The following is a 26,781-nucleotide window of genomic DNA, read 5'->3' as shown; positions in this document are numbered from 1 at the left end:
TACTGTTGTCTTTCTTTTTTCTATATAAGACCAATGCTTAGTAGTCTAATGTCATGAATAGAAAGACATATTTACATAGTCTGATATTGTAATTAATTTAGAAATACATTATATTTGATGTTTCAGCATGTCCTTAGACATGTGTTCAGATATGCTTCCTTATTCCCTTTAAGCCTTTTCTGTACTTTTTCCTTCACTTTTGTTACTCTCAATGCTAATGAAAAATTGACTGCTTTGCCACTGATGGTGGTACTCTAAGTAATGGGATGAAAGATTCTAGGAAACAGCTCTAGAGGTTTGTTAACTCCGAGAAGATCGTAGATTATTATTTTCTGTTTTTCTTTATTGTCATTTCACTGGTTAATCCTATACCTTTGAAGAAAAAAATCCATTTGGTACTTCTTTTGTGCTGTATGGCTCAGCAACTTATGGAGTTTACAGTATAAATGTTTTAGCAAAGTGAGCTTGTATTTTGTTGCACAGTTTAAAAGCTAAATGTTTATATTTTCTTGCCTAAACTACAGGATACCAGAAGGCCCCATTGATCAGGGGCCAGCTATAGGAAGAGTACGCGTTTTAGAAGAGCAGCTTGTTAAGGCCAAAGAACAGATTGAAAATTACAAGAAACAGACCAGAAATGGTAAGTGATTATACATTGTTTTTCCCTCCTCAGTATATAGGCTTTAGCACAAATAATCGAAAGTTTCCTTTTATCAAAATGTTGGAAATGCTACGACCCTCTGTTCTTTGACTGCAGGTCTGGGGAAGGATCATGAAATCCTGAGGAGGAGGATTGAAAATGGAGCTAAAGAGCTCTGGTTTTTCCTACAGAGTGAATTGAAGAAATTAAAGAACTTAGAAGGAAATGAACTCCAAAGACATGCAGATGAATTTCTTTTGGATTTAGGACATCATGAAAGGTACAATTCTCCTTTCACATTTTATTTGGGCTTTAGAAAAGATTATAATCTAAGAATGAGAAACAGACTTGTTAATCCATCTATTGAGTGGTAAATATTAATAGCACCTACAATATTTAAGAGGAGAAGAGTACCTGAGGTCCCAAAGGATGGTAATTGCCAAGTGCAGTTCATCAACCAAAATATACCACCAGAAAGTATTAATTAAAATGTATTTCTAGAAATCTTTATATTCTAAATAAATTCTGAAGGTAGTGGTGCCAGCCAACAATACATTAAAACATCTTTCTATAAATGTTCTTTATATATAATCAGTATTTGAAGCGGAGTATGCAGTTTTGCATTCCGGTACATTGGAACTCATACTGAGTGAGTCCAATGGTTACATTTCTAATTCAAACATAAAAAACTTTAAAATAGCATTATTCTAATGAAAGGTTAACAGGTTTTTTTTCTTTAAGTAAAAAGGAGCATTCTGTTCATTGTTCATTCATTAGTTGCTGGAAAGAGGAACCTGAGATCTGCCTCATTAAATTTGTTTCTCCTATGCACACATTGCTAAATAATACGAAGTTTATCTTCCACAGAAAAGAAAACATTTTGGCGTTGTGTTCATGCAGAACAAAATATATCTGAAAATCATTATAAATACAGTGAAACCTGTCTTTAGGCCTATTATATTTAAAGTCTATGTTCCCAGTAGGATTCTGATGGCAATTACTGTCTCATTAGTGAACAATAAAAGAAAAATTGTTGTATTAGCACAACCTACTACTGTGAAGAGGAAAAGAATTACCCCATACAAGTAAGAGATTTCATATTTATTAACATTAGCAGCAATATTATAATGATTTTGAAAAATTGCTTGGTTGTTTTAGGTGAAATTATAAATAAAAATCTGTCTATTGGAATCATTTTAGCATTAATGAATCTACAGAAATATGATAGCATGGATTTCGAGGGGCAGTGAATTATTAGGCCACACATTGGACAGACTCTTTGATATATTTAGCCCCGCTTGCAGTCACGCCATACTTAGACCACTAAACCAAATGCTGACTCATTCTGTCCTTAATATTTCTCTACCCTAAAGCTGATTCTAGGCACGAAGCTTCTCTTAAAAGGAATTTTGTGCTTGTGTTCTTTGCTTATCACAGTTTTGTAGGACAATTCAGATCTGAAGAGCATTTGACTTAGGTGGACTATGCTGTATGTAAAGGAGAATTTTGGCCACTGACTTCTGATGGAAACTTTAATTTTAAGATTTGAGCAATTGGGCTGGGCGTGGTGGCTCATGCCTGTAATCCCAGCACTTTGGGAGGCTGAGATAAGGAGATCTCTTGAGGCCAGGAGTTTGAGACCAGCCTGGCCAACATCGCGATACCCCATCTCTACTAAAAACCCCGTCTCTGCTAAAAATACAAAAATTAGCCAGGCATGGTGGCGCATACCTGTGAGCCCAGCTACTCGGGAGGCTGAGGCTCGAGAATCACTTGAACCTGGGAGGCACAGGTTGTGGTGAGCGGAGATCATGCCACTGTACTCCAGCCTGGGCAACAGAGCAAGAGTCTGTCCCAAAAAAAAGATTTGAGTAATCAGATAACTTGAGAATTCAATTTTCTAGTCTTTTTAAAAATTAAAATAATTCATATGTGTGTGTATATATATGTGTGTGTGTGAGTGTGTGTGTGTATATATATATATTTTTAAAGATGTGGAGGTCTTTCTATGTTACCCAGGCCAGTCTTGAACTCCTGGTCTCCAGTGATCCTCCTTCCTCAGCCTCCTAAGTAGCTGGGGTTACAGGCATGGGCTACCATGTCCAGCTGAATTGAAATAATTCTTTAAGGAATTATTTTGTAAATATTAATATAATTTGTGTTTATAACTCGCATATGTTTTGTGACCATATGTACAAATGAAAAGTGAATATAGTAAGTGGGCCCCTGAGAAACTGATATAAATCAATTTTCCTTTTTTTTTTGTTCTTGTTGAATTATTATGATTCCTTACAGTGCCGTTTAGCATATGTTAAATAATGGTAGTTCATTGAAAACAAAAATGGTAAGTAAAGGTACCCAAGTCAGTTTATTTTCCTGTCTTAAACAGAAATGACAATCAACCTGGGATATAACTTCATAGGGTAGTAATTTAACTCCAGGAAGCCAGATTAGAATCCAGTAATACAAATAATGAGCAAAACACAATCAAATATTAGAGAAATAACCCTTAAACTGATGGATGTACAAATAGAAAGGATTTTTATTATATAGAATATACCCTTTTACTGACCATTTTGAAGATACTTAAGTATAAGAATTAAAACAAACTTTTGTGTTCGCCTCTGTTAATTTTTATATGATACAAAAGTCCATTTTATTTTTACGTGGGCTCAAATTATAGTGTATAGGTTTCTAGGTCTGTAGCTGGGACCATAGTCAGTGAGGCTGCCACCTGGGTATGGGCCTGCCTTCTTAAAGAGCCCTCCTGAGTCTTGGGCTCTATTAGGGTTTTGCAGCCTTCTACCTACGTTAGAAGATTATTAGCAGATTATTGAACTTGAGTAGTTCGTTGTGGGAGCCCCTGATTTGTAGCCAAATTTGACAGAGTGTGGGTACCCTGGCCACTTTGTACTTGTGATGGCATCTGAAGTAGGGTGTAGTATTATGGAACTGAGAGGTCTGGGCTAATTCTGGGTAGTTTGTGTCACTACCTAGTAGGTGTCCACAGAGATTTGGAGAATTATCTGATGTGGAAAACGCATGCATTTGGTGTCAGAAGTGTTCTGTGGTGAAAAACAGATCATAATAGTAGTAGTAATACTAAGTGATGCTAAAGTTGCTGGTCTTTGAGAACTACAACTACAAACTCCCTGTTTCTGTTTGTGAGTTCACTACTGATGCCTGTGTTTCCTGGTAAAAATCACATTTCTCTGTAGGTTAGTGACCCCATCAGTGAGCTGTGGGGGGAAGACGACTCCTTTGTTGCCCACTTGAAGCTGTTTCCTGGTAGTCAGGGCACCATGTTTTCTCTTCTGGAATCTGGCTCCTGTTGTTCATCACTTGCATTACCGGGCATTAAAATGCAGCCTGGGGGCCAAATATCATATTGGTTCTAAGATTCAACTCACCTGAGATTTTTAGCAAAACACTTTATTTCCCTGATTGACCTTGATAGCTAATAACTAGTAGAGCCTTATCTGCCTGCAACCACAGTTGGTTAATCAACTCGTAGTAATTAGTAATATTCTTGGGGTTTTATAAGCTTTTACAGGCTGTTTAAGAATTTAGAGGTGTTGATGGTATAATAAATATAGAGTAGCATAGTAATTATTGTCTGCTATATTGATATCAATTTTTAGCATCACTAGATTTTTAAATGATGATTTCATTCTAGTGATTGCATATGACCATTCTTCCCAGTAATACAGTTAAATATATTCGTAGCTTTTGATATCATTGACCATGAATTGACCCTAGCCTACCTCTTTGCAGTAGAGAGAATTAAGTGGTTTAGAGTAAGTATTTTTGCCATTGTGGTTTTATTATTTATGTAGTATTGTAGGTTCAGTGCTTGGATTTATGGCAGTTTAGATGTGTACCTCAACCTCTAAGCATATCATGGAGTCTTGTCTTATCAACCTTTCAGGCCGATGCAGAGAGAGACATGTTTAACTTAATCACTGCTGCTCTGATTATTTTTGTCATCTTCATATTGCCAGATACCAGTTTATGAAAAGGGTACCAAAGCTGCTTCTTTCTGCTTTTTAAATTACCACAGTTTTAAAAAATTTATTCGTTTATTTTATTATTTCTTTTACCAAGTCCTGTTTATGGTAATTTATAACAATTATAAAACTTCAAACTGAAATACAGGAGATGAGCCATTTTTCAACTGTGTTGACCGAAACTATTGAAAAACAATCTGATAAAGTAGCAATCTCATCTCCCCTACCTAGTTTGCATCATCTCATTATCAGTAACATATAGGGCAGCTTTGCTTAGACTAAATGGTGTTCTCCAAAAAGTGAACGATACTTATGTTAATTATGCTGATTTGCTAATGTCCAAAAAAAATTGTGGGGGATTATGTAACTAAGGAAATGACTTTGACTCAAATAAGGGGTACAGTGGGAAAGATTGATAGGTTAATAGCTTACAGATTTTTTTAAGTTTATGATTTTTTAAAGTTTATGATCATAGTTGTTGTTGCCCAATAGCTTGTATTTTCATTCTCTTTGGAAGGTCCAATAATTGATATTCCCACTCTTGAAAAGTTGAGTTTCATGAACCTTCAAACCTTCTATTCTTTGTGTTTTGTTTTATACACACACAAACACATAGAGAAAGAGAGAGAGGAAGGGAGGAAGGAAGATCTTACTAAGTTGAGATGTGGTTTGAGACTTATATTAAGCTGGAATGTGGATATTCTTTCTTGAATTTTGGATTTCTTTGAACAAAATGTTTTTGTATGATTGTCTTTCTTCTAAGGAATCCAAGCTTATTTTCAAGTGGTGCTAGAACATTAATCCTAATATTCATGTGCAAAGGGATACATATCTTTATGAAGTCATCCTTATTCTGCTCATCACGTAGTCTCTATCAACCAGATAATGATTTTTCATCTCCTGTAATGGAACACTGTCTCCTAAAATAAAGTTTGCATTAGAAGAAGAATCTCCAGGTGGAAAAGGGTGTTTTTCATCTAGTGGCTCTAATCCTGTTTTGCTTCCTACTACCACACATCTTTTGGGTGTGATTTCCAAACTTAAGAATGATTTTACATTAAAAATAATCACTTACTAAGGATTTCTTATATGCCAGTCACTATGATAAAGGTTCTGCATTCATTATGTTATTTTATCAGTACAATAGTCTTACAAGGTATACATTATTTGTTCCTTTTTTTTGTTTGTTTGCTTGCTTGTTTGTTTGAGACAGAGTCTCGCTCTGTTGCCAGGCTGGAGTGCAGTGGTGCGATCTCGGCTTACTGCAACCTCCGCCTCCCAGATTCAAGCGATTCTCCTGCCTCAGCCTCCCTAGTAACTGGGACTACAGGCGCATGCCACCATGCCCAGCTAATTTTTGTATTTTTAGTACAGACAGGGTTTCACCATGTTGGCCAGGATGGTTTTGATCTCTTAACCTCGTGATCCGTCCACCTCGGCCTCCCAAAGTGCTAGGATGACAGGCGTGAGCCACCATGCCTGGGCTATTTGTTCCTTTATTTATTTATTTATTTATTTATTTGAGATGGAGTTTCGCTCTTGTTACCCAGGCTAGAGTGCAATGGCACGATCTTAGCTCACTGCGACCTTCGCCTCCTGAGTTCAATGGCATGATCTCGGCTCGCTGCAACCTCCGCCTCCCGAGTTCAAGCTATTATCCTGTCTCAGCCTCCTGAGTAGCTGGGATTACAGTCGCCCGTCACTACACCTGGCTAATTTTGTATTTTTAGTAGAGACGGGGTTTCTCCATGTTGGCCAGGCTGGTCTCGAACTCCTGACCTCAGGTGATCCGCCCACCTCGGCCTCCCAAAGTTGTTCCTTTTTATTTTTGAGACGGAGTCTCGGTCTGTCATCCAGGCTGAAGTGCAGTGGCACGATCTTGGCTCACTGCAACCTCCGCCTCCCAGGTTCAAGTGATTCTCATGCCACAGCCTCCGGGTAGCTGGTACTACAGACATGTGCCACCACGCCCGGCTAATTTTCATATTTTTAGTAGAGATGGGATTTCACCATGTTGGCCAGGCTGGTCTCAAACTCCTGACCTCAATGATCTGCCCACTCCGGCCTCCCAGATTGCTGGGATTACAGGCGTGAGCCACTGCACCTGGCTTAGTTCCTTTTTTATAACTAAAGTTATATTCAGTTCTAGAGAAATTAGGTGGCTTAACACAGGCCAAGTAGCAGAATGGTTTTACTCCAAAATCCTTTCTCTTAATTGCTAAATACTTAGCTTTTCTGAGCTTTTTCTCTTCTACATACTGGGATATAATTCCTGTAGCACAGCATTGTGATGATTACATGAGGGAAAATATATGAAATACTTCACATAGTGCTTGACACACTATAGATTCTAGTAGGCTCTGGTCAGACCTATTAATACATTAGGAAAACTTAACTCTTAGACTCTGCAGAACTGGCAGAGTTAAAGGCAGATTATTGAAAGACTCAATAGGAAAAATGTTAAGGCCTGGAAACTAAACGTAAGCCTGGTGGACATCACTCACCAAAGTAGCATAATTGTTGTCTTATATATGATAGTATAAGCTATTTTTGTTGTCATCTGTCTGGAATTTTCCCCACTCGTGTCAGTGGTCAAGATGGTGGCATCCTAAAGTTCCTCCTCGAGATAAGGAGGCAGCAAGGAGCTTTGTTTTCTTGCCTGTCTCCTGGTCATGTTTTCATCCTTAGCATTGCTTATTTTTGCTGCAGGAGCAAACTGAAGTAAAAACAGTTTTGGACAAAACTCAAGTAATTTTTCTTGCCCATGATGCAGATTTGCCCATGGATTTGACTTTGAGAGTAAATCTTAGTCACATTTACCCTCATAAGTGTTCATTCCTTCACCTTCTTGCCTGGATTCCATCTCTGTGCTGGCCCTTAGAGGAAACTTCTCTCTCTCTCTCTCTCTCTCTCTTTTTTTTTTTTTTTTTTTGAGGCAAGGTCTCTCTCCATTACCCAGGCTGGAGCACAGTGGTGCAAAAACGACCTGGGCTAAAGCGATCCTCCTGCCTCGGCCTCCTGAGTAGCTGGGACTATAGGCATGTGTCCCTGCGCCCAGCTAGATTTTTTATTTTTTTGTGGAGAGGGGGACTTGCTATGGTGCCCAACTCGGTCTTGAACTCCTGTGCTCAAGTGATCCTTCTGCCTTAGCTTCCCAAATTGCTGGGATTATAGGCGTGAGCCACCACGCTGGACCGAACTTCTCTCTTTAACATTTTGAATCAGGTGTAAACAAAAAGCCCTCTTTGTGTTTCGTTCCTCAGTGGCATAGAGGCAGACTAGAAGTCTTTTTTTAAAAAAATAGTTTTGTGACTATTAAAATAGAAAAATAGAGAAATTAGCAGAAAATACAAAGAACATAAAACATAACCAATTTTTGAAATAGAGGTCTTAATACCTGCCATAGGTGATTTGCTTTCAGAGTCATAAATTCTATTCTACTCGGCCGGGCACGGTGGCTCACGCCTATAATCCTAGCACTTTGGGAGGCCGATGAGGGTGGATCACATGAGGGTGGATCACATGAGGCCGGGAGTTTGAGATCACCCTGGCCAACATGGTGAAATCCCATCTCTACAAGAGTACAAAAAAAGAAAACTCGTCAGGCATATAGCTCATGTCTATAATCCCAGCTACTCGGGAAGCTGAGACAGGAGAACTGCTTCAACCCAGGAGGTGGAGGTTGCAGTGAGCTGAGATCGCGCCACTGCACTCCAGTCTGGGTGACAGAGCGAGACTCTATCTCAGAAAACAAAAAGCAAACAAACAAAATTCTATTCTACTCAGTGTCTTCAGGCAACTTTATTGTATCCTCAAATGGCCAGCACTATTTTGCTGGTCCCTTGCCTAGGTTTTTTATTTCCCAAACCTTGACCTGGTCTCATACTAGATCTTTAGTATGCCCACTTACTAGATTTCTTGATATGTTCATAGTCAAAACCACAACAGCCAGATTCCCTGATTTCTGGGACTCTTCTAGGAGATTTGGTTTCAGGGTACAGTTACTGAAAACCCAGGGCTTCTGCAGAATGGTTTTGAGTCACCATGATTCCCTTGCTGATTTGATTGTCCTCTTGTCTTTGGCCAAAAAATACATACTGCAGGATGATAACTTTGAAAAATAATTGAAACAGCAAAGAACTAGTTTGAATTTAAGGTTGTATCCTGGACTCGATTGTCTTCCCTCCATGGTCTCCAACAGAGAGGCCAAGAAACAAAAGATTTTAAAAACAAGCTTAATTTTAGTGGACCATGAAGTTACAGTAACTTATATTGATACCCTGACTGCATTATCACAAAAAATTAGTGTACTCTTTTTTTTTTTTCTTTGATGTTTGGTCTTCTAGTTGCTTGGTTATTTTGCTTTCTAGATAGAGACAGATGAATGTGATTAATTAATTGCGAAGACTTAGTACTGATGTAAACTTGGTAAAAACATTGACATAAACTAATTTATTTTAAAAAGTAGAGATCAGTTTTCATTCTCAATGGTAAAGGAATGTCTTGATTCCTATGACAAGAAAGTATAAACCATGCTAATGCTTATATTTCAAGGGACTCTTCTCTTTAAATTAGACCCAATGCCGTTTTTACCTCCTTGAGGCTATATGGTGGTTGTCAGTGAAATGTAATGCTTTTTGTTTCTGTATGTGTTCATGTGCATGCGTGCACCCATGTGAATGTGTGTAGTGACATGTTTAACATAAAACTAAGAGCATATTGAATTTCCTTTTTTCCTTCAACAGATATTTGCTGATAAACTGGTTATTCCACTGTATGACATCTCCAGAACGATACTGTTATTTAAAACAGACTTGTGCCGGCACAGTGGCTCACACCTGTAATCATAGCACTTTGGAAGGCTGATCACCTGAGGTCAGGAGTTCAAGACAAGCCTGACCAACATGGTGAAACACTGTCAATACTATAAATACAAAAAATTAGCCAGGTGTGGTGGTGCATGCTTGTAATCTTAGCTACTTGGGAGGCTGAGGCAGGAGAATCGCTTGAACCTGGGAGGAGGCGGAGGTTGCAGTGAGCTGAGATTGTGCCACGGCACTCCAGCCTGGGCAACAAGAGTGAAACTCTGTCTCAAATAAATAAATAAATAAATAAATAAATAATGAATTAATGTGAAGTTGAGACTTGCAACAAGTTTTGTGATTACTCCTATTTGATAGGTAGGAAAAAACAAATGACCACATTCTATTATGATGAAACCTATGAAATATAAAGCATAGTAAGTGTGATGAGGGTGATGGGAAAGAGGCTTATGAAACTGAGAATATGTTTTAAATGAACTTTTAGGCCGGGTGCGGTGGCTCACAATCCCAGCACTTTGGGAGGCTGAGGCGGGCGGATCATGAGGTCAGGAGATCAAGACCATCCTGGCTAACACGGTGAAGCCCTGTCTCTGCTGAAAATACAAAAAATTAGCCGGGTGTCGTGGTGGGCACCTGTAGAGCTACTCGGGAGGCTGAGACAGGAGAATGGCGTGAACCCGGGAGGCAGAGCTTGCAGTGAGCCGCGATCGTGCCACTGCACTCCAGCCTGGGCGATGAGCAAGACTCCATCTTAAAAAAAAAAAAAAATGAACTTTTAGCTGAGCCCTGTAGCCCTATTATAGTTAAAGACTTCTGTGTTTCCATAAGCAACTCACAGTTTCATACAGATAGTGACTTTCCCCCTCAGTAACTATAAAAAAAAAAATACTGTAGTCTACATAATAGTCCATAGAGGACTCAGTTTTATAGTATGAAAAAACCGTTGAAACTTTGCCTAGTCTATAAGACTTCAGGTTAATTTCTGGCATTGTAGGTTTGGTTTTTGCAGCCAAAATCTCTTTCATGAAAAGAAAATGTTTTGAATCCTAGATGAGAATAACAAACAAGAAAATGGACAAGGCATTACATATTGGCCTCTTGCCTGTTTAAAAAGGGTGAAAATGGAAGTAGATAAGCTGCAAAGTGTCCTGTATGTGATTAATGTTGACACATGAAACAGATGTCTAAAGTGCTTCACAAATGGAACTGTTGTTCCAAAGCATTATTCAAAGTTGTTCCACTATTAATTTAGGATGAATAGTCTAAATGTTGGCTGAGATTTTTAATTTTTAATTGAATTAATAGTTTCACTTTATTCAAAAGGGGCTATTATCATGGATTCTCTGTTAATCATGTGTACTTCTAATGGCTTTCTGTGATAGTAAATAAGACTTTCCTGTGGGCTGCCATTGCATTTTTACTAAATAGTTTAGCATCTAGTTAAGAATCAGGAATAAAAGAGTACTAAGACTGTGTCACATACTCTTAGGCAAATTACAATTGTTGAGGGCATGTTTCTCTGTCTCTTAAGTGATTCCTTCTCATTGATCAATCCCCTTCTTCAGGGTGTTATAGGGAACTCACTATTGGATCATTTTTATGATTGATCATCAGAACCACATGTTACTGTTACCCACATCTAATGGCTCCTTCCTCTTGGTAGTAGAATTATTAGTAGATGCTCTTCAGACACAATGGAAAAGCTCAGAAACAACTCTCTGAGGGTCTCTAGCTTTAAAAAAAAAAAAAAAAAAAAAAAAGCGGCTACCACATGTATTACTATTTTGTGTGTCTTATCACTATGCATTTTTTTAAAGAGCTATATGGAAGGTATTTTGATACTTTGTCTCAGAGATGTCAAAATAATTTTCCTAGGACACAAAGTAGGAGGTAGAACCAAAATTGAGAAATTGGTATGTCTGGCTCCCAAAGCTCTCTCCTCTGATTCAGACTTTAATTTTTGGATATTTACATTGAGCAGAGTACACATTATTGTGCTCTGGACCTCCTACTTTGATATTTGTTAGTGTAGTAGTTAGAAGCCTCGACTTTAAAATTCATTGCTTGGGTTTGATTTCCTACTCTGACATTTCTCAGGTTTGTGACTTTGAGCAAATTATTTAACCTCTCAATGCCTGCCATTTCTTACCTAGTTTGTAAGATTGTTGTGAGAATTAAGTGAAATAATGCAAAGCACTTAGAATAGGTGTACCTATTTATTGTTGTTGTTTTTTATTTATTGTAATACATCAGTTTTCTCTAAGTACTCTTGGAATCTCCAGATAATGCTTTATGTTTTTAGTTAATACAATCATTGTAAGTGATTTCTAGATGTGTAATTTTTCTGACAATATACGTTTCTAAGTTTATAATTTTCATAAGCAAATAATCCATACTCTTAAGCATGCCTTGAACAGAGGAGTTAATACAAAGTGTTGAGAAGGGATGAAGCTGGAGCTACACCTGGGTAAGGATTATTCCCCAAACCTCTCTACCATCAAACTGGATTTGTAAAAGATAAAAATTATCACCGTTATCTCATTATATAAACTCTTGAAAGTTTTTCTTTTGCTACTTTTTCATTCATCTAAAGATACTTATTGAATATTTTGTCTGTGACATGCGCTGTTCCACATGCTGATTTTAAACAAAAAGAAAAAATAAAATAAGCAACCAAAAAAAAGTTCACTCTTTTGGAGCTTAAATTCTAGTAGGGCATGAAAGATAAGAAGTAAGTGATATTGTATATTGGAAAATGATAACTGCTTAGAAAAATATATAATAATCAGGGAAGGAGTGTTAGCAGCAGTGAATCCACACAGGCCTGCAGCAACTCGATTCTTGCCTCCTTGGAGGAAAGAATTTGGCCGGGGGAACATAAGGCAGAGTGAGAGATCGAGGCAAGTTTTAGAGCAGGAATGAGAGTTCATTAAAATGTTTTAGAGCAGGAATGAAAGGAAGTAAAGTACACTTGTAAGAGGGCCAAGCAGGCGACTTGAGAGGATCAAGTGCGCTGTCTGACCGTTGACATGTGCCTGTATATATTGCTGTGGTTCCAGGGTTTGCATTTCTTCTTACCTGATTTTTCCTTGGGGCAGGCTGTCTGCATGAGCAGTGGCCTGCCAGCACTTGGGAGAGATTGCTTATGCAGTGTGTTTACTGAAGTTGTGCACATGCTCATTTGAGGCTTTTTTTTCCTTACCAGTTGAGTGATCCTAGAGGAAGGTCATATAACAGTTAAAGTCTGCCATTTTGCTTCTTAGTACACATGCTTGAGCCAGCTCACACAACTCTTGAAAACTTATCAAGAAGCTGCTGATGATCAGCTTCAGTTGTTTTCTATCTATTTAGGAGACTGCCTTTCCCTGGCACCAGCTGCGACCAGTTAAATTATTTTAGAGAGAGAATTTAACAACTGCCTGACCATCATCTGATAGTCACCTGACATTGCTTGGGGGTTAAGAGGGTGACTTCCCCTGCCCTCTCATGTCTGCCTAGCTACCTACTCAAACAGAAGGAGAGGAATAACCAAGGGATGAGGGTGACGGGAGAGAGTGTTGGATTTTTAAGTGGGATAACCTGGGAATACCTTATGAAGATGGTGACATTTGAGCAAGGATTTCAAGGTCATTTAGGTGAGCCATGTGAATAGATACCTGAGAAAAGAGCATTCCAGGGAAGGGAAGAGCAAATAGAAAAGCTCTGGAGTAGGAATATACCTGACACTGTCAGGGGTTAGCAACAAGACCAGTGTGACTGAAATAGAAAAATCAAAGAGGATGGTAGTGGGAGATGAGATCAAAGACAAGGATGAGATCAAAGTGAGCCATATTGGGTGGGGTCTTCTAGGTCAAAGTAGTAATTTTGGCTTTGACTCTGAGTGAGCTGAGGAGCCAATTCATGTTAAGAACAAAGTAGTAACATTATTTGCCTGATGTTGTAACAGGATCTGTCTGATATATTGAGAATAGACTTTAGACATAGGCAATGGTGGAAGCAGGGAGACCTTGTTAGGAGGTTGTTGTAATCCAGGTGAGAGAAGATGGTGTCTCAGTTGGTAAAAGTGCTGGTGGTGATATGTGAAAAATTAGAAATTAGCTATAAATTTGCCGACAGATTTGTAGAGGATGTTAGACAAACAGAGACTCTTGCTTTTTACTTTTCTTTCTTGCTAAATGCAAGTCATAATTTTTATTTAATGCAATATAAATAAAACCATTTGTAGCAGCCCTAAAGTTTCTCTTTTTAGCTTACTGGAGATTTTACTTTACTCTGCAGGTAATCCAGCATGTTGTAATTGAAATTACTGATGCTAAACAGAGTGGGAATTCTGATGCTAAACAGTCATTTTATTAGTTTAGACCAGGACTCAGCAAATTATGGCCCAGAGACCAAAGCTGACTCATTGCCTGTTTTTGTAAATAAAGTTTTATTCAAACACAGCCACACCTATTCATTTGCGTGTTATCTATGGCGGCTTTCTGCTACAAAGGCAAAGGATCTTAGAGATCCATAGAGACTAAAATATTTACTATTTGGGCCTTTAATGAAAAAGTTTGCTGACCCTTGGTTTATACTGTTAAGAGTTGTGTAAAAATTTTCCTCTGATCTTTTTCCAGTCACTCAGAGTGTTTAACTTTGAAGAGAAAAATTAAAAGGTGACATGAAATGATAGTAGAGAGAACCAAGAGGTACTAACAAATACTAACATCAACTTCTTTCTCTATGTTAATTTACTCATTTGTTTGCTTTGCGTATTCACTTTCCTCCAGATCTCTGTAGTGATCCATGTTGGGAAACAAGTGCAGCTGACTAGCTTGAACCAAAAAAGTGTATTTTCTCAACAGTGAAAATTTACTATAGGAATGAATATTGGATTTTAAGAGACTGATTTTTGAATTGCACAACCTTGATAGAAAATAAAAGATGAGTATCAGCATCGATATGAGCATCAATCTTTATGAGGAATTTGGCATTCATCTTAAGACTTTGTGTAATCCAGTGAAGCAGTACTAATAAGACCTCCAATGTTGTTTGTTTTAACAGGTCTATAATGACGGATCTATACTACCTCAGTCAAACAGATGGAGCAGGTGATTGGCGGGAAAAAGAGGCCAAAGATCTGACAGAACTGGTCCAGCGGAGAATAACATATCTTCAGGTAAGAAGGTTGAGTTAAGAATAAATTTGAGTGAAAAAAAGAAGGATCATGATATAACTAAGAGTAATAATTTCAGTTAGTTTTTAGTCTTCCTGGCCCTTGCCTTTTGAAAATAAGTACTCACATATTTTACATGTTTATTCAGAAAGACACTATGTTACTCCTTGAGTGGAATACAAAGTTGGCTAAAACAAAGACCCTGTCCTAAAGGGAGCTACTTCTTACACACGTACACACACACACACATGCAATACAATACAAATATAGCATGTTACATTTATAGGAGAGAAATAGATGAAATGCTTATTGGAGTTTTGAGTAAGGAGACATCAGGGACAGTTTTGTGGAGAATGTATTGTTTGAACTGAATTATAAAAGATAGTTAAATAGGATTTGGACACACAGAAATGAAGGAAAAGAATGTACCAGCTGGAGGTTATCATGTAAGCTGTGGCTCGTAACTGGGAAAGAACAGTACAGGAAAATATGATAAGTGTGCAGTTCAGTTTGTCTGGAATGTTAGGTTGTGTGAAAGTAGGGATGGAAAATAAGTTGGAAAGGTAGGCTTGGAATTACAGATTACAGAGGTTAAGTTTTATCGTACATAAGCAGTAAGTGGTCACTGAAAGATTTTACTTATTTGTTTTACAAATGGTACTATAACAGAAAGTATTGGTAAACATCAAGTCTCAGCCCCTTTAAAATTAATTTCTCTTAACTTTTTGTGTTCTTTTCTAGTTCTTATTAATATGTACACACCGTCTTACATATTTGTAAGGAAATAATTTATTTTTGATTTTGTTTTTCTGCTTAATGTGCCATAAGCATTTTTCTATTTTGGAGTCACAACCTGCTTTTGAAAGGTTTTACATACAAAAGTGGTATGATGAGAGTGGTACTTAAGTGATATTAATCTGAAAGTAGTATTTTAGTTGAACTTGATTATTTGAAGAGACTAGAAGCAGGGAGACAAGATAAGAGGGCCATAGTGCAGGTAAGAAGTATTAAGGTATGTGGCAGTTTGCATTGGAAGTGAAGAGACAAATTTGAGAGAGATTGGGAAGATAAAATTGATAGGCCTTTCCAAGTAGATGAAAGAACTGAAATGGCTGGGATAGTGGGAACATCCTTACCTGATAAGGCACTGAGAGAGAATCATTTTCAGGGGAAAACAATGAATCAGTAGAATCTTCAAATCTCAAAATGTTTGAAGTTGAAATGACCATGGAACATCCTCCACCCTCATCTTTTCTAATGCTGTGGATGGCATGCTATCTGTGTATGCTCTACTTTCCCTGTAAAGTTAAAGTGTTGTGTAAAAGCAAAATGACAGCCAGTAATGTGGTTCTATATATTTTAAGGTGCACATTTTTCTACACTTAAATAGGAAAAAATAGAAAATCAAGTGTTTAAAGAGATCATTAAAAACCAAACTGATCTTGGCACGCTATCTTGGTCTCATACCCACATGGCCATTCATCAGAGGTGTCTGCAGAATGAGAAACACTTCACTTCCTGTAGGGAAGAGGTAATTATCTTCTATCAACTAGAACCTCACTCAGTGAACTATAAACAGCTGGTGGTGCAGAACTATCATCCTTATTTAAAATGGAAATAACTGTGGTTTCTGAGCTTCCTCCATTTCCTCATATTCATTAAATTTTCACCAACTACATCTGGTGATAGTTCTAAACTATGATCTGGTGATAGTTCAGCTACCTAAACTGTAACAAGTACCTGCCACCTGCTTTAGTTTCTTTCCCCCTCCCTTGGTTTTTAGGTGGCCAAGTGCTTTCACCTGTAGTGCTAATTTGATCCTCCATATGCCGATTTTTGTGGTTCCGTATTAGAGAATTTCATTTGCAAATCATGCTAATAATGTAAAGCTACACTGGCTTTTTAAAGTATAGCAAAATCTAGCCCTTTACTTGGACCTTACCTTCAGTTTCAGATATTGCTATTTAACAAGTTATTACTTTCATGCTTTTCCTCCCCCCCTCCTCCCCGCATTGGGAGAAAAAGGTGATTTTAATATTCAAGGAGATGGGGACAATCTCAGTAGAGAAAAAGTGCTTTGAAAAAATATTTTTCTTTTTTTTCATAGGTTATTGGGGTACAGGTGGTATTTGATTACATTTCTTTAGTGGTGCTTTGTGAGATTTCTGTGCGCTCATCACCTGAGCAGTATACACTGCACCCTATTTGTAGTCTTTCATCGCTCACTCCCCTCCCACCCACTCCTCCAAGTCCCCAAAGTCCATTTTATCATTCTTATGCCTTTGTGTGCTCATTAGCTTAGTTCCCACATATCAGTGAGAACATATGGTGTTTGGTTTTCTATTCCTGAGTTACTTCACTTAGAATAATAGTCTCCAATCTCATCCAAGTCACTGCAAATGCCGTTAATTCATTCCTTTTTATGGCTGAATAGTATTCCACTCTGTATATACATACACATATACCATAGTTTCTTTATTCACTCGTTGGTTGACGGGCATTTGGGTTGGTTCCACAATTTTGCAATTGCGAACTGTGCTACTATAAACATGCATGTGCAAGTATCTTTTTTCATGTAACAACTCCTTTTACTGGGTAGATACCCAGTAGTGGGATTGCTGGATCAAATGATAGCTCTACTTTTAGTTCTTCAAGGAATCTCCACACTGTTTTCCCTAGCGGCTGTACTAATTACATTCCCACCAGTGTAAAAATGTTCCCTGATCACCGCATCCAGGCCAGCATCTACTGTTTTTTGATTTTTTTGATAACAGCCATTCTTGCAGGAGTAAGGTGGTATTGCTCTGTGGTTTTGATTTGCATTTCCCTGATTATTAGCGATGTTGAGCATTTTTTTCATGTTTGTTGGCCATTTGTATATCTTCTTTTGAGAATTGTTTATTCATATCCTTAGCCCACTTTTTGATGGGATTTTTTTTTTCTTACTGGTTTGAGTTCTTTGTAGATTCTGTGTATTAGTCCTTTGTCAGATGTAAACTTTGCAAAGATTTTCTCCTGCTCTGTGGGTTGTGTGTTTACTCTGCTGACTGTTCCTTTTGCTGTGCAAAAGCTCTTAAGTTTAATTACGTCCGAGCTATTTATCTTTGTTTTTATTGCATTTGCTTTTGGGTTCTTGGTTATGAAATCTTTGGCTATGCCAGTGTCTAAAAGGGTTCTTCCAGTGTTATCTTCTAGAATTTATATAGTTTCAGGTTTTAGCTAAGTCCTTATTCCATCTTGAGTTGATTTTTGTATAGGGTGAGAGATGAGGATCCAGTTTCATTCTCCTACATGTGGCTAGCCAGTTATCCCGGCACCATATGTTGAAAAGGGTGTCCTTTCCCCACTTCTTTGCTTTGTTGAAGATCAGTTGGCTGTAAGCTTTTGGCTGTAAATAAATGTCTGGGTTCTGTATTCTGTTGCATTGGTCTATGTGCCTATTTTTATACCAGTACCATGCCGTTTTTGTGACTATGGCCAGATAGTATAGTTTGAAATCAGGTAGTGCGATACCTCCGGATTTATTCTTTTTGCTTAGTGTTGCTTTGGCCATGCGGACACTTTTTTGGTTCCATATGAATTTTATAATTGTTTTTTGCTAATTCTATGATGAATGATGGTGGTATTTTGATGGGGATTGCGTTGAATTTGTAGATTGCATTTAGCAATATGGTCATTTTCACAATGTTGATTCTACCCATCCATGAACATGGGATGAGTTTCCATTTGTTTGTGTCATCTATGATTTCTTTCAGCACTATTTTGTAGTTTTCCTTGTAGAGGTCTTTTGCCTCCTTAGGTATATTCCTAAGTTATTTTATTTTTATTTTTTGCGGCTATTGTAAAAGGGGTTGAGTTCTTGAATTGAGTCTCTGCTTGGTTGCTGTTGGTATATAGAGAAGAGCTATTGATTTGGGTATGTTAATGTTGTTTCCGTAAACTTTACTGAATTCTTTATCAGTTTCTAGCAGCTTTTTGGAGGAGTCTTTAGGGTTTTCGAGGTGAACGATCATACTGTCAGCAACAGTTCGACTTCCTCTTTACCTATTTGGATGCCCTTTATTTCTTTCTCTTGTCTGATTGCTCTGGCTAGGACTTCCAGTACTGTGCCAAAGAGGAGTGGTGAGAGTGGGCATCCTTGTCTTATACTAGTTCTCAGAGGGAATGCTTTCAACTTTTGCCCATTTAGTATTATGTTGGCTGTGGGTTTGTCATAGCTTTTACTACATTGAGGTATGTCCCTTGCATGCCAATTTTGCTGAGGGTTTTAATCATAAAGGGATGCTGGATTTCGTTGAATGCTTTTTCTGCATCTATTGAAATGGTCAAGCGATTTTTGTTTTCGATTCTGTTGATGTGCTGTATGGCATGTATTGACTTGTGTATGTTAAACCATCCCTGCATCCCTGGTATGAAACCTAATTGAACATGGTGGATTATCTTTTTGATATGTTTTTGGATTTGGTTAGCTAGTATTTTGTTAAGGATTGTAGTGTCTATTTTCATCAGAGATATCAGTCTGTAGTTTTCTTTTTCGGTTATGTCCTTTCCGGTTTGGTATTAGGGTGATACTGGCTTCATAGAATGGATTAGGGAGGATTCCCTCTTTCTCTGTCTTGTAGACCTAGTATCAAAAGGATTGGTACCAATTCTTCCTTTGAATGTCTTGTAGAATTCAGCTGTGAATCCATTTGGTCCTGGACTCTTTTTTTGTTGTTAACTTGTTTAATTACCATTTCAATCTCGCTGCTTGTTATTGTTCTGTTCAGGGTATCTAATTCTTTCTGATTTAAGCTAGGAGGGTTGTATTTTTCCAGGAATTTATACATCTCCTCTAGGTTTTCTAGTTTATATGCATAAAGGTGCTCATAGTAGCCTTGAATGATCTTTTGTATTTCTGTGGTGTCAGTTGTAATATCTCCTCTTTCGTTTCTTACTGAGGTTATTTGGATTTTTTTCTCATCTTTTTTTGGCTAATCTTGCCAGTGAGCTATCAATTTTATTTATCTTTTCAGAGAACCTGCTTTTTGTTTATCTTTTGTATTTTTTTTGTTTGTTTGTTTCAATGTCATTTAGTTTTGTTCTGATTTTGGTTATTTAGTTTTTTCTGCTGGGTTTGGGTTTGGTTGGTTCTTGTTTCTGTAGTTCCTTGAGGTGTGACATTAGAATGTCAGTTTGTGCTCTTTCAGTCTTTTTGATGTGGGCATTTAGGGCTATGAACTTTCCTCTTAGCACCACCTTTGCCATATCCCAGAGGTTATGATAGGATTTGTCGTTACTGTCTTTCAGTTCGAAGAATTTTTTAATTTCCATCTTGATTTTGTTTTTGGTCCAGTGCATTCAGGAGCAGGTAATTTAATTTTCATGTGTTTGCCTGGTTTTAAAGGTTCCAATTGGAGTTGATTTCTAGTTTATAGTAATATATACCTCAGTTATGACAAGAAGTTTGGTCTCAATTTTAGTAACCTGTATATTGGTTTACTTGAGAGGAGCAATTTCACAGGACATAATGGAAAATTAAAAAGGCACTTTGGGCAACTAGAGTTTAGTGGGACAAAGTCCATGGTTGTCAAAATCATTTTCTCTTCAGAGTTGAAGGCTGTATGGCATGGTTTACAAAGATTAAACTGATTAAAAGATTATAATAATCGGATTGAAGACAACCCCAAGTATGCTATTAGGCTCAAATAGAATGGATCAAGCAAATCTCCTAAGGACTTTAGCCTTTTACTACATATGTTTATCTAAAAAGTTTTTTCTCACAAAATGAACATATAATATTGGATTGTATTAAATGCCGTTTTGTCCTGGTCTTTTGTGTTACATAAATCATAACATTGAGAAAATGCTATTGTTTCTATTTCTGTAGTTTCTGATGAAGTCCATTTTTAAAACTGCATGTTGCTGATATATATTCATTATGAGTCCACATTTTACCATAATGTAAGTCATTTTCCTAGACTTTTGGGTGATTTTACATGGAAAAGATTATCTTTAGAAAATTTATGTTGTGATTTCTCATCAACTTACATTAAATAGGCACGATGAGTGAGATCTGTATACTTCAATGCCTTAGTTTTTTAACTTGTTTGGAGCAGTTGGAAGTTGGCAATTCTCACGAAAAGTGCTGCTAGTTAGGGCAAATAGCTTCTGGGGAAGGATATCTCCCAGTTTAACTTGAAATTATCGGTCTTCTGGTATATAAAAATGGATTTTGTTTTCTGCGTAGCCCCAACGTTGATATTTTAAGCAAAATTAAGCCCATTTCAGGTGAATAAAGTATGTAAAAAGAAACAACAGTAAAGATTTATTTATATTTATTTATTTATTTTGTGGAGATGGGATCTCCCTATTGTTGCTGTCTGCTTAGTCCCTAGTTCAGCTAGGTCTGAGTTCTTATTCCACAACCAAGAAGAATGAGGCATGTGGACATGTGGAGAGTGAGTAGAGTAGGATTTATTAAGCAAAAGGAAAGCTCTTGGCAAAGAGAGGTGCCCTGAAAGCAGGTTGCCAGAAGCGGGACTGACTTCTGGGTCTTTTATGTGGCAGAAGCCAGTAAGTTGTCTGTGGGTTGAGGCAAAGCTCCCTCCTAGGGGTGTTGTTGCATCTGCACATGCTTGGGGTTGGCCAGAGTGACTCCATCTTGGTTATTACTCATGCGTGCCTAAGCCAAACTGACAGGTGGTAAAACCACAATGTTAATGTCATGTTAATGACATAATGAGCTCGGTCAAGTTAAGAACATTTAGGTTGATTTATTGCGCCTGCGCCTAAGTTGGGACAGTTGTTTCTGAGCAACACCCTGGCACAAGGGGAAGTTCTTAACCACATTTCTTCCTGTTAGCTGCAGAAGCAGTGTAGGTGCTGTCCTACAGTTGTTCCTGTGAACATTGTCCTTCTCCCAAGACCCTCCCTCTCTGTCTACCTAACCAGCCCCTAACTGCCTCCTCTCTCACTGTGTTGCCCATACTGGTCTCAAACTCCTGAGCTCAAGCAATCCTCCTGCCTCGGCCTCCCAGTGTGTCAGAATCACAGGCATGAGCCACTGTGTCCGGCCAAAAGGAATTTTTGGTTTGCTTCCGTGTTTTGCTTGCATTGGTTTATGTTTTGAATAGGACTCTTACTGGAAATTGGTAGATTGTTTTTCTTTTTTTTTTTTTTTGAGAGAGAGAGGAAAAAAGGTATGAAAATGGAAAATAACTATTTCACTTTCTAAATGAAGATAGAGTTTTTTTTTCCATTCAAAAATAAGTTTTATTGGTGAAATAGAAAACTCCAGTGACGGTATATGATCCTTTGGGAAAAGGGGAATGTTAATGCTGGGGATGCATTATTGAGGCTATTAAACATGCATTTCAGATTATGGCACCCCTCACTCTGACACAGGATTTTCTTGATCCCATTTTTCTTTGAGAGGACTAATTCATTAAGATAGATTTAAAGCCAGAATATAACTATAGACATTATTTATCTGCTTGTATACTGACTCTGAGATCAAATTAATCATCACATGTTTTTAGAGTTGTGAATTGTGTTCTACCAAGTAATTCAGATTGCATTTGTATTTCTGCCTAACCAGAATAAAGCCAGAAGTGGTAATATCTGTAACTCATTAGAAAAAGTTGTCAGCTTAACTACATTAAAATATTTGCTAAATATTTAATACAACTGGGATGGGCAGAAACTTTCAGAGCTTTTCTCTATTTGAAAGAAATTTTTAGTTTAAGAGGAGACCATCTAGGAAAAAGAAGACAGTTTCTCAGAACTAAGACCTAAGAGTATACTGAGAAAGAAAATACGTTTTCCAAGATAAAAAAAAAAAAAAAAACAACGTGACTAAGGACAGAACAAGAAGTGGTAGTGGATATGGTGGCATGGGTAGATTTCATGAAGTAACAGCGGGGATTGCTGTAATGGAAGCTGACTAAGGACATAGGCTGGTGATAGGAAGTAAAGAAAATTTATTGAAGGAAGTTTTCTAAGCATTATTAAAAACAACTTTATCTTGAATTCTTACAGATTTTACAGAGCCCTTGCTTGTGGGAGCTTAGGGTGCAATTGAATAGTTCATTGGTGCATTCATTCCTTAAGTATTTGGATGTGCTGGGCATTAGGTACATTGCTGGGGATATAGTCATAAATCAAATAGACATGGTGTCTGCCCTTAGGAAGTTTAAAGTCTAGTAACTTAAACTTCCTGAGAGTATTCCTGGATTGTCTTCAAATCCAGACACACACACACACACTTTTGAAACTCCTTACAATTCTTTGTTTTGATAAGTTATATTTCTGATCCTTTTTTTGGATCTTTCTGCTATTTCCCATATCTCTGGTACACTAAGTTTTCCTATGGGCTCCTTCATCATTCCCTTTTAGAAAACTTTTATTATGAAAAACTTTAACATATATAAAAATAAGAGCTGGTGGCCCCTTTTGTCCTCATCACCCAGCTTTATGATCAGTTTTGTGTCATCTGTACTACCAGTGCTCCTTACCATCTCCAGGTTCATTTTGAAGCAAATCCCAAACATTTTATAATTTCATTTGTATTTATTTCAGTATGAATTTCTAAAAGATAGTTTTTCAAAACATAACCACATTCTATTTTACACCTAAGTACATTAAGAATCATTGTTTAAAATAATCAAATAACCAGTTGTTGATCAAGTTTCCCCAACTGCCAAATACATTTTAATGTGCCATTTAAAAAATGATTATCAATCATCACAAGAGCAATTTGATTATAAGCTCTGCATATACTTTTTCTTCCTGGAATGGAAAAATGAGAGAAGTAAATGGTCAGAAGAAAAATGAGGATGGCCTGACTTGAAATAAAGAAAATAAAGCAATAAAGAAATAAATATAAGCAAATGATGATAGAATAACTTAGAAGAATGCAAAAACTAAAAGCAAAATTAAGATGAAGAAAAATAAAAGGACCAAACCAATGGATCTAAGAAGAAAAGAAAAAAATGCTACCTCATCTCAAGTGAAAAAGCAGATGGTAAATACTAGAGCCAATTTTATAAAATTATAGTTATCATATTGGTTTTTTAAATCATTTCTTAGTTGAATTTCTGCAGCTAACAGCTTCTATTTCTCTTAAGCATTTAACATGCTTGGTCAAAATACACAATATTTTTGGAACATATTTTTAATGTAATTGTTGCTTATTGCCTTCCTAAATAATGATAATGTGAACTTAAACTCTTTATTGACCTTCATACAAAAGTAGAATCTGTCAACAGTATTCACTCATATTATTTTATTTAATTTGAAGATAAGAGCTTGGAAGAATAACATGTCATATCTGTGTTCTCTAACATAATATTTCATTTAGCTTTGAAGAATTTCCCCCAAAACAAAGTGCTGCATTAGAGAATATTAACATAGAATGGATATAAATAAATGAGTTAATGAGTAAGTGAATTATCAGTGTAACACTAAGAGAACTGATATATTATGGTACCTTTGGTTCTGTGCTATACTCCAGAGCCTGGAACAGTGCCTACCATAATTATAAATACTCCATAAATATTTTTGTATGAATAAATTAAAAACCTAGCCTGAATTGACTATAGAAAAGAATTTAAAACAAAAGAAAAATAGAACCAGATGTTTAACACAAATAAGAAGGCTTATTGATGACTTAAATTCAAGGGTAATCTCTTTATTGTTTGGCAGTAGTTTCTTTTTCTTTTTTTCTTTTATAGCCTTATTGAAATATAGTTGACATATAATAAACTGCACATATTTAGAGTATACAGTTTGTTAAGTTTTGACATGTACATACACCCATGAAACCATCACCACAATCAAGATAGTGAACTTATTCAACACTCTGAAGTGTGCTTATGTCCCTTTGTGTTTCTTCCACCACTCCCCACCTTCATCCCCAGGTTTAACACAGATCTGCTTTCTATCATTATAGATTAGTTTGTGTTTCATAGAATTGTATATAAATGGAGTCATATAGTACGTACTATTGTGTCTGGCTTCTTTTACTCAGCATAATTATTTTGACATCTATAGTGTATGTGTTAATAATTTGTTATTCTTAATTACTGACTGGTATTCTATTATATGGTTATGCCAAAATTTATTTATGTGCCTGTTGATGAACACTTGGTTGTTTCCACTTTGGGGCTGTTATAAATAAACTGTTGTGAATATTTATGTACAACTCTTTCTGTGAGCATATACTTCCATTTTTCTTGGGTAAATACCTAGGAGTAGAATGACTGGGTCATATAACAGTGTAGTTTTAACTTTTTAAGAAACTGAACTGTTTTCAAAAGTGATTGTACCATTTTATATTTTCAACCAGCATTGTTTGAGAGTTTTAGTTCTCATACACCCTCAGTAACACTTGGTATGGTCATCTTTTAAATTTTAGCTATTTTAGTGTATGTGTAGGGGTATGTCATGGTTTTTTGTGTATGTATGTGGTTGTTTTTTTCATTTCCCTGTAAGTATTGTTGAATATCTTTTCATACGCATATTTTCATTGGCATATCGTCTTTGGTGAAATGTCTGCTTAAATCTTCTGCCTATTTTTTAATTGGGATGTTTGCTTTCTTATGGAGTTAAGGTTCTTTATATGTATTCTAGATATGAGTCCTTTGTCTGATACATGTTTTGGAAATTTTTGTTTGGAAATTCTAGTTTGCAGTTTGCCTTTTAATTTTCTTAACAGTGCCTTTTGAAGGGCAAAAGTTTTTAATTTTGACAAAGTCCAGTTTATTAAATTTTAAATTTATGCTTTTGTATTTTGTATTTACGAAATTTTTATGAAGCCTAAGGTAACTAGATTTTTTTTCTGGTTTATTCTAGGAATTTTATAATTTTAGCTCTTACATTTAGGACTATGATCCATTTTGAAGAAGGACGTAAGCTAAAAGTTGAGGTTCATTTTTTTGCATATAGCTATTCAATTGATCTAGAATCATTTTTTCAAAGATTATCTCTTTCCTATTAATTGCTTTAGAACTTTTATCAAAAATCAACTGACTGCCGGGCGCAGTGGCTCATGCCTGTAATCCCAGCATTTTGGGAGTCCGAAGTGGGCAGATCACTTGAGGCCAGGAGCTCGAGACCAGCCCGGCCAACATGGTAAAACCCCATCTCTACTAAAAACACAAAAATTAGCCAGGCATGGTGGTGCACACCTATAATCCCAGCTACTTGGGAGGCTGAGGCAGGAGAATCCCTTGAACCCAGGAGGCGGAGGCTGCAGTGAGCCAAGATGGTGCCACTGCACTCTTGCCTGGGTGACAGAGTGAGACTCTGTCTCTAAATAAATAAATAAATAAATAAATAAATAAATAAATAAATTGACCATACATGTGTGTCTGTCTTTCTGTTAGTACCACACTGTCTTGGTTACTGGCTTTGTAGTAAGTGTTCCAACTAGGTAGTGTGATTTATCCTTCTTTTTTTTGAAATGTTGTTCATTATATGTTCTTTCCTTTTTCATTTAAATTTTAGAATCAACTTGTCTGAGTGTTGCTAGCACATAGAAATGCAATTGATTTTTTGTATATTGATCTTGCATCTTGCCACTTTGCCAAACTCACTTGGTGCTTTTTTGTAGATTTCATCAGAATTTCTACATAAAGTTTCATGTCATCTACAAATAGATACACTTACTTCTTCATTTCCAATATGGATTCCAGTTGGCAGTAGTCTCTTTGAGTCATTAATCTTAATTAAATAGTACAATTTACTATTAGGATAACTTACAGTAAGCCACAAATTAATTCGTCCTTCATTTAAAACTAAAATCCTTACCAAAGTCCAAATTTCAGCTTTTAGGTTTTCTTAGCAAGAGTTTTAAAACATTTTGAGATTCCTAATGGTAATGAAGGAATTTTTTAAATTCCTGAGAGTACACTCACTAAACTGCCAGCATTTTGACATTTTTCAGTTTACATATTTTTATATATTCAAATTCTCCTAATTATCAATAATAAAAGGCTTTCACAACATCATTCCTTATTAAGAGTATATAAGGGAATACATATTTAGGTAATTAACATCTGTGACCTGGAAATAAAATTAATAGATTCCAGCAGGGCACGTCGGCTCATGCCTGTAATCCCAGCACTTTGGAAGGCTGAGGCAGGGGGATCACAAGGTCAGGAAATCGAGACC

General features: G+C 36.8%; 1 protein-coding gene across 10 annotated transcripts in view; it reads left to right on the top strand.

Annotated features, from left to right (window-relative positions):
- Positions 1-26,781, top strand: part of FUT8 (fucosyltransferase 8) — a 344,473-nt gene that overhangs the window by 223,081 nt on the left and 94,611 nt on the right. For 9 of the 10 annotated variants that reach the window (XM_009211741.3, XM_017961257.2, XM_021941313.2 and 6 more), the window contains 3 exons: positions 525-640; positions 758-920; positions 14,517-14,631. In XM_009211741.3, coding sequence (XP_009210005.3) covers positions 525-640; positions 758-920; positions 14,517-14,631 — 394 coding nt within the window. Of the gene's footprint in view, positions 1-524; positions 641-757; positions 921-1,623; positions 1,726-14,516; positions 14,632-26,781 lie in introns of all 10 variants that reach the window. The other variant, XM_031668044.1, reaches the window with a different exon arrangement.

The sequence above is a fragment of the Papio anubis genome, chromosome 7 (assembly GCF_008728515.1).
Source record: "Papio anubis isolate 15944 chromosome 7, Panubis1.0, whole genome shotgun sequence".
Lineage (NCBI taxonomy): Eukaryota > Metazoa > Chordata > Mammalia > Primates > Cercopithecidae > Papio > Papio anubis.
Note: the sequence above shows the minus strand (reverse complement) of the source record. Positions and strands in the feature narration are given on the sequence as shown.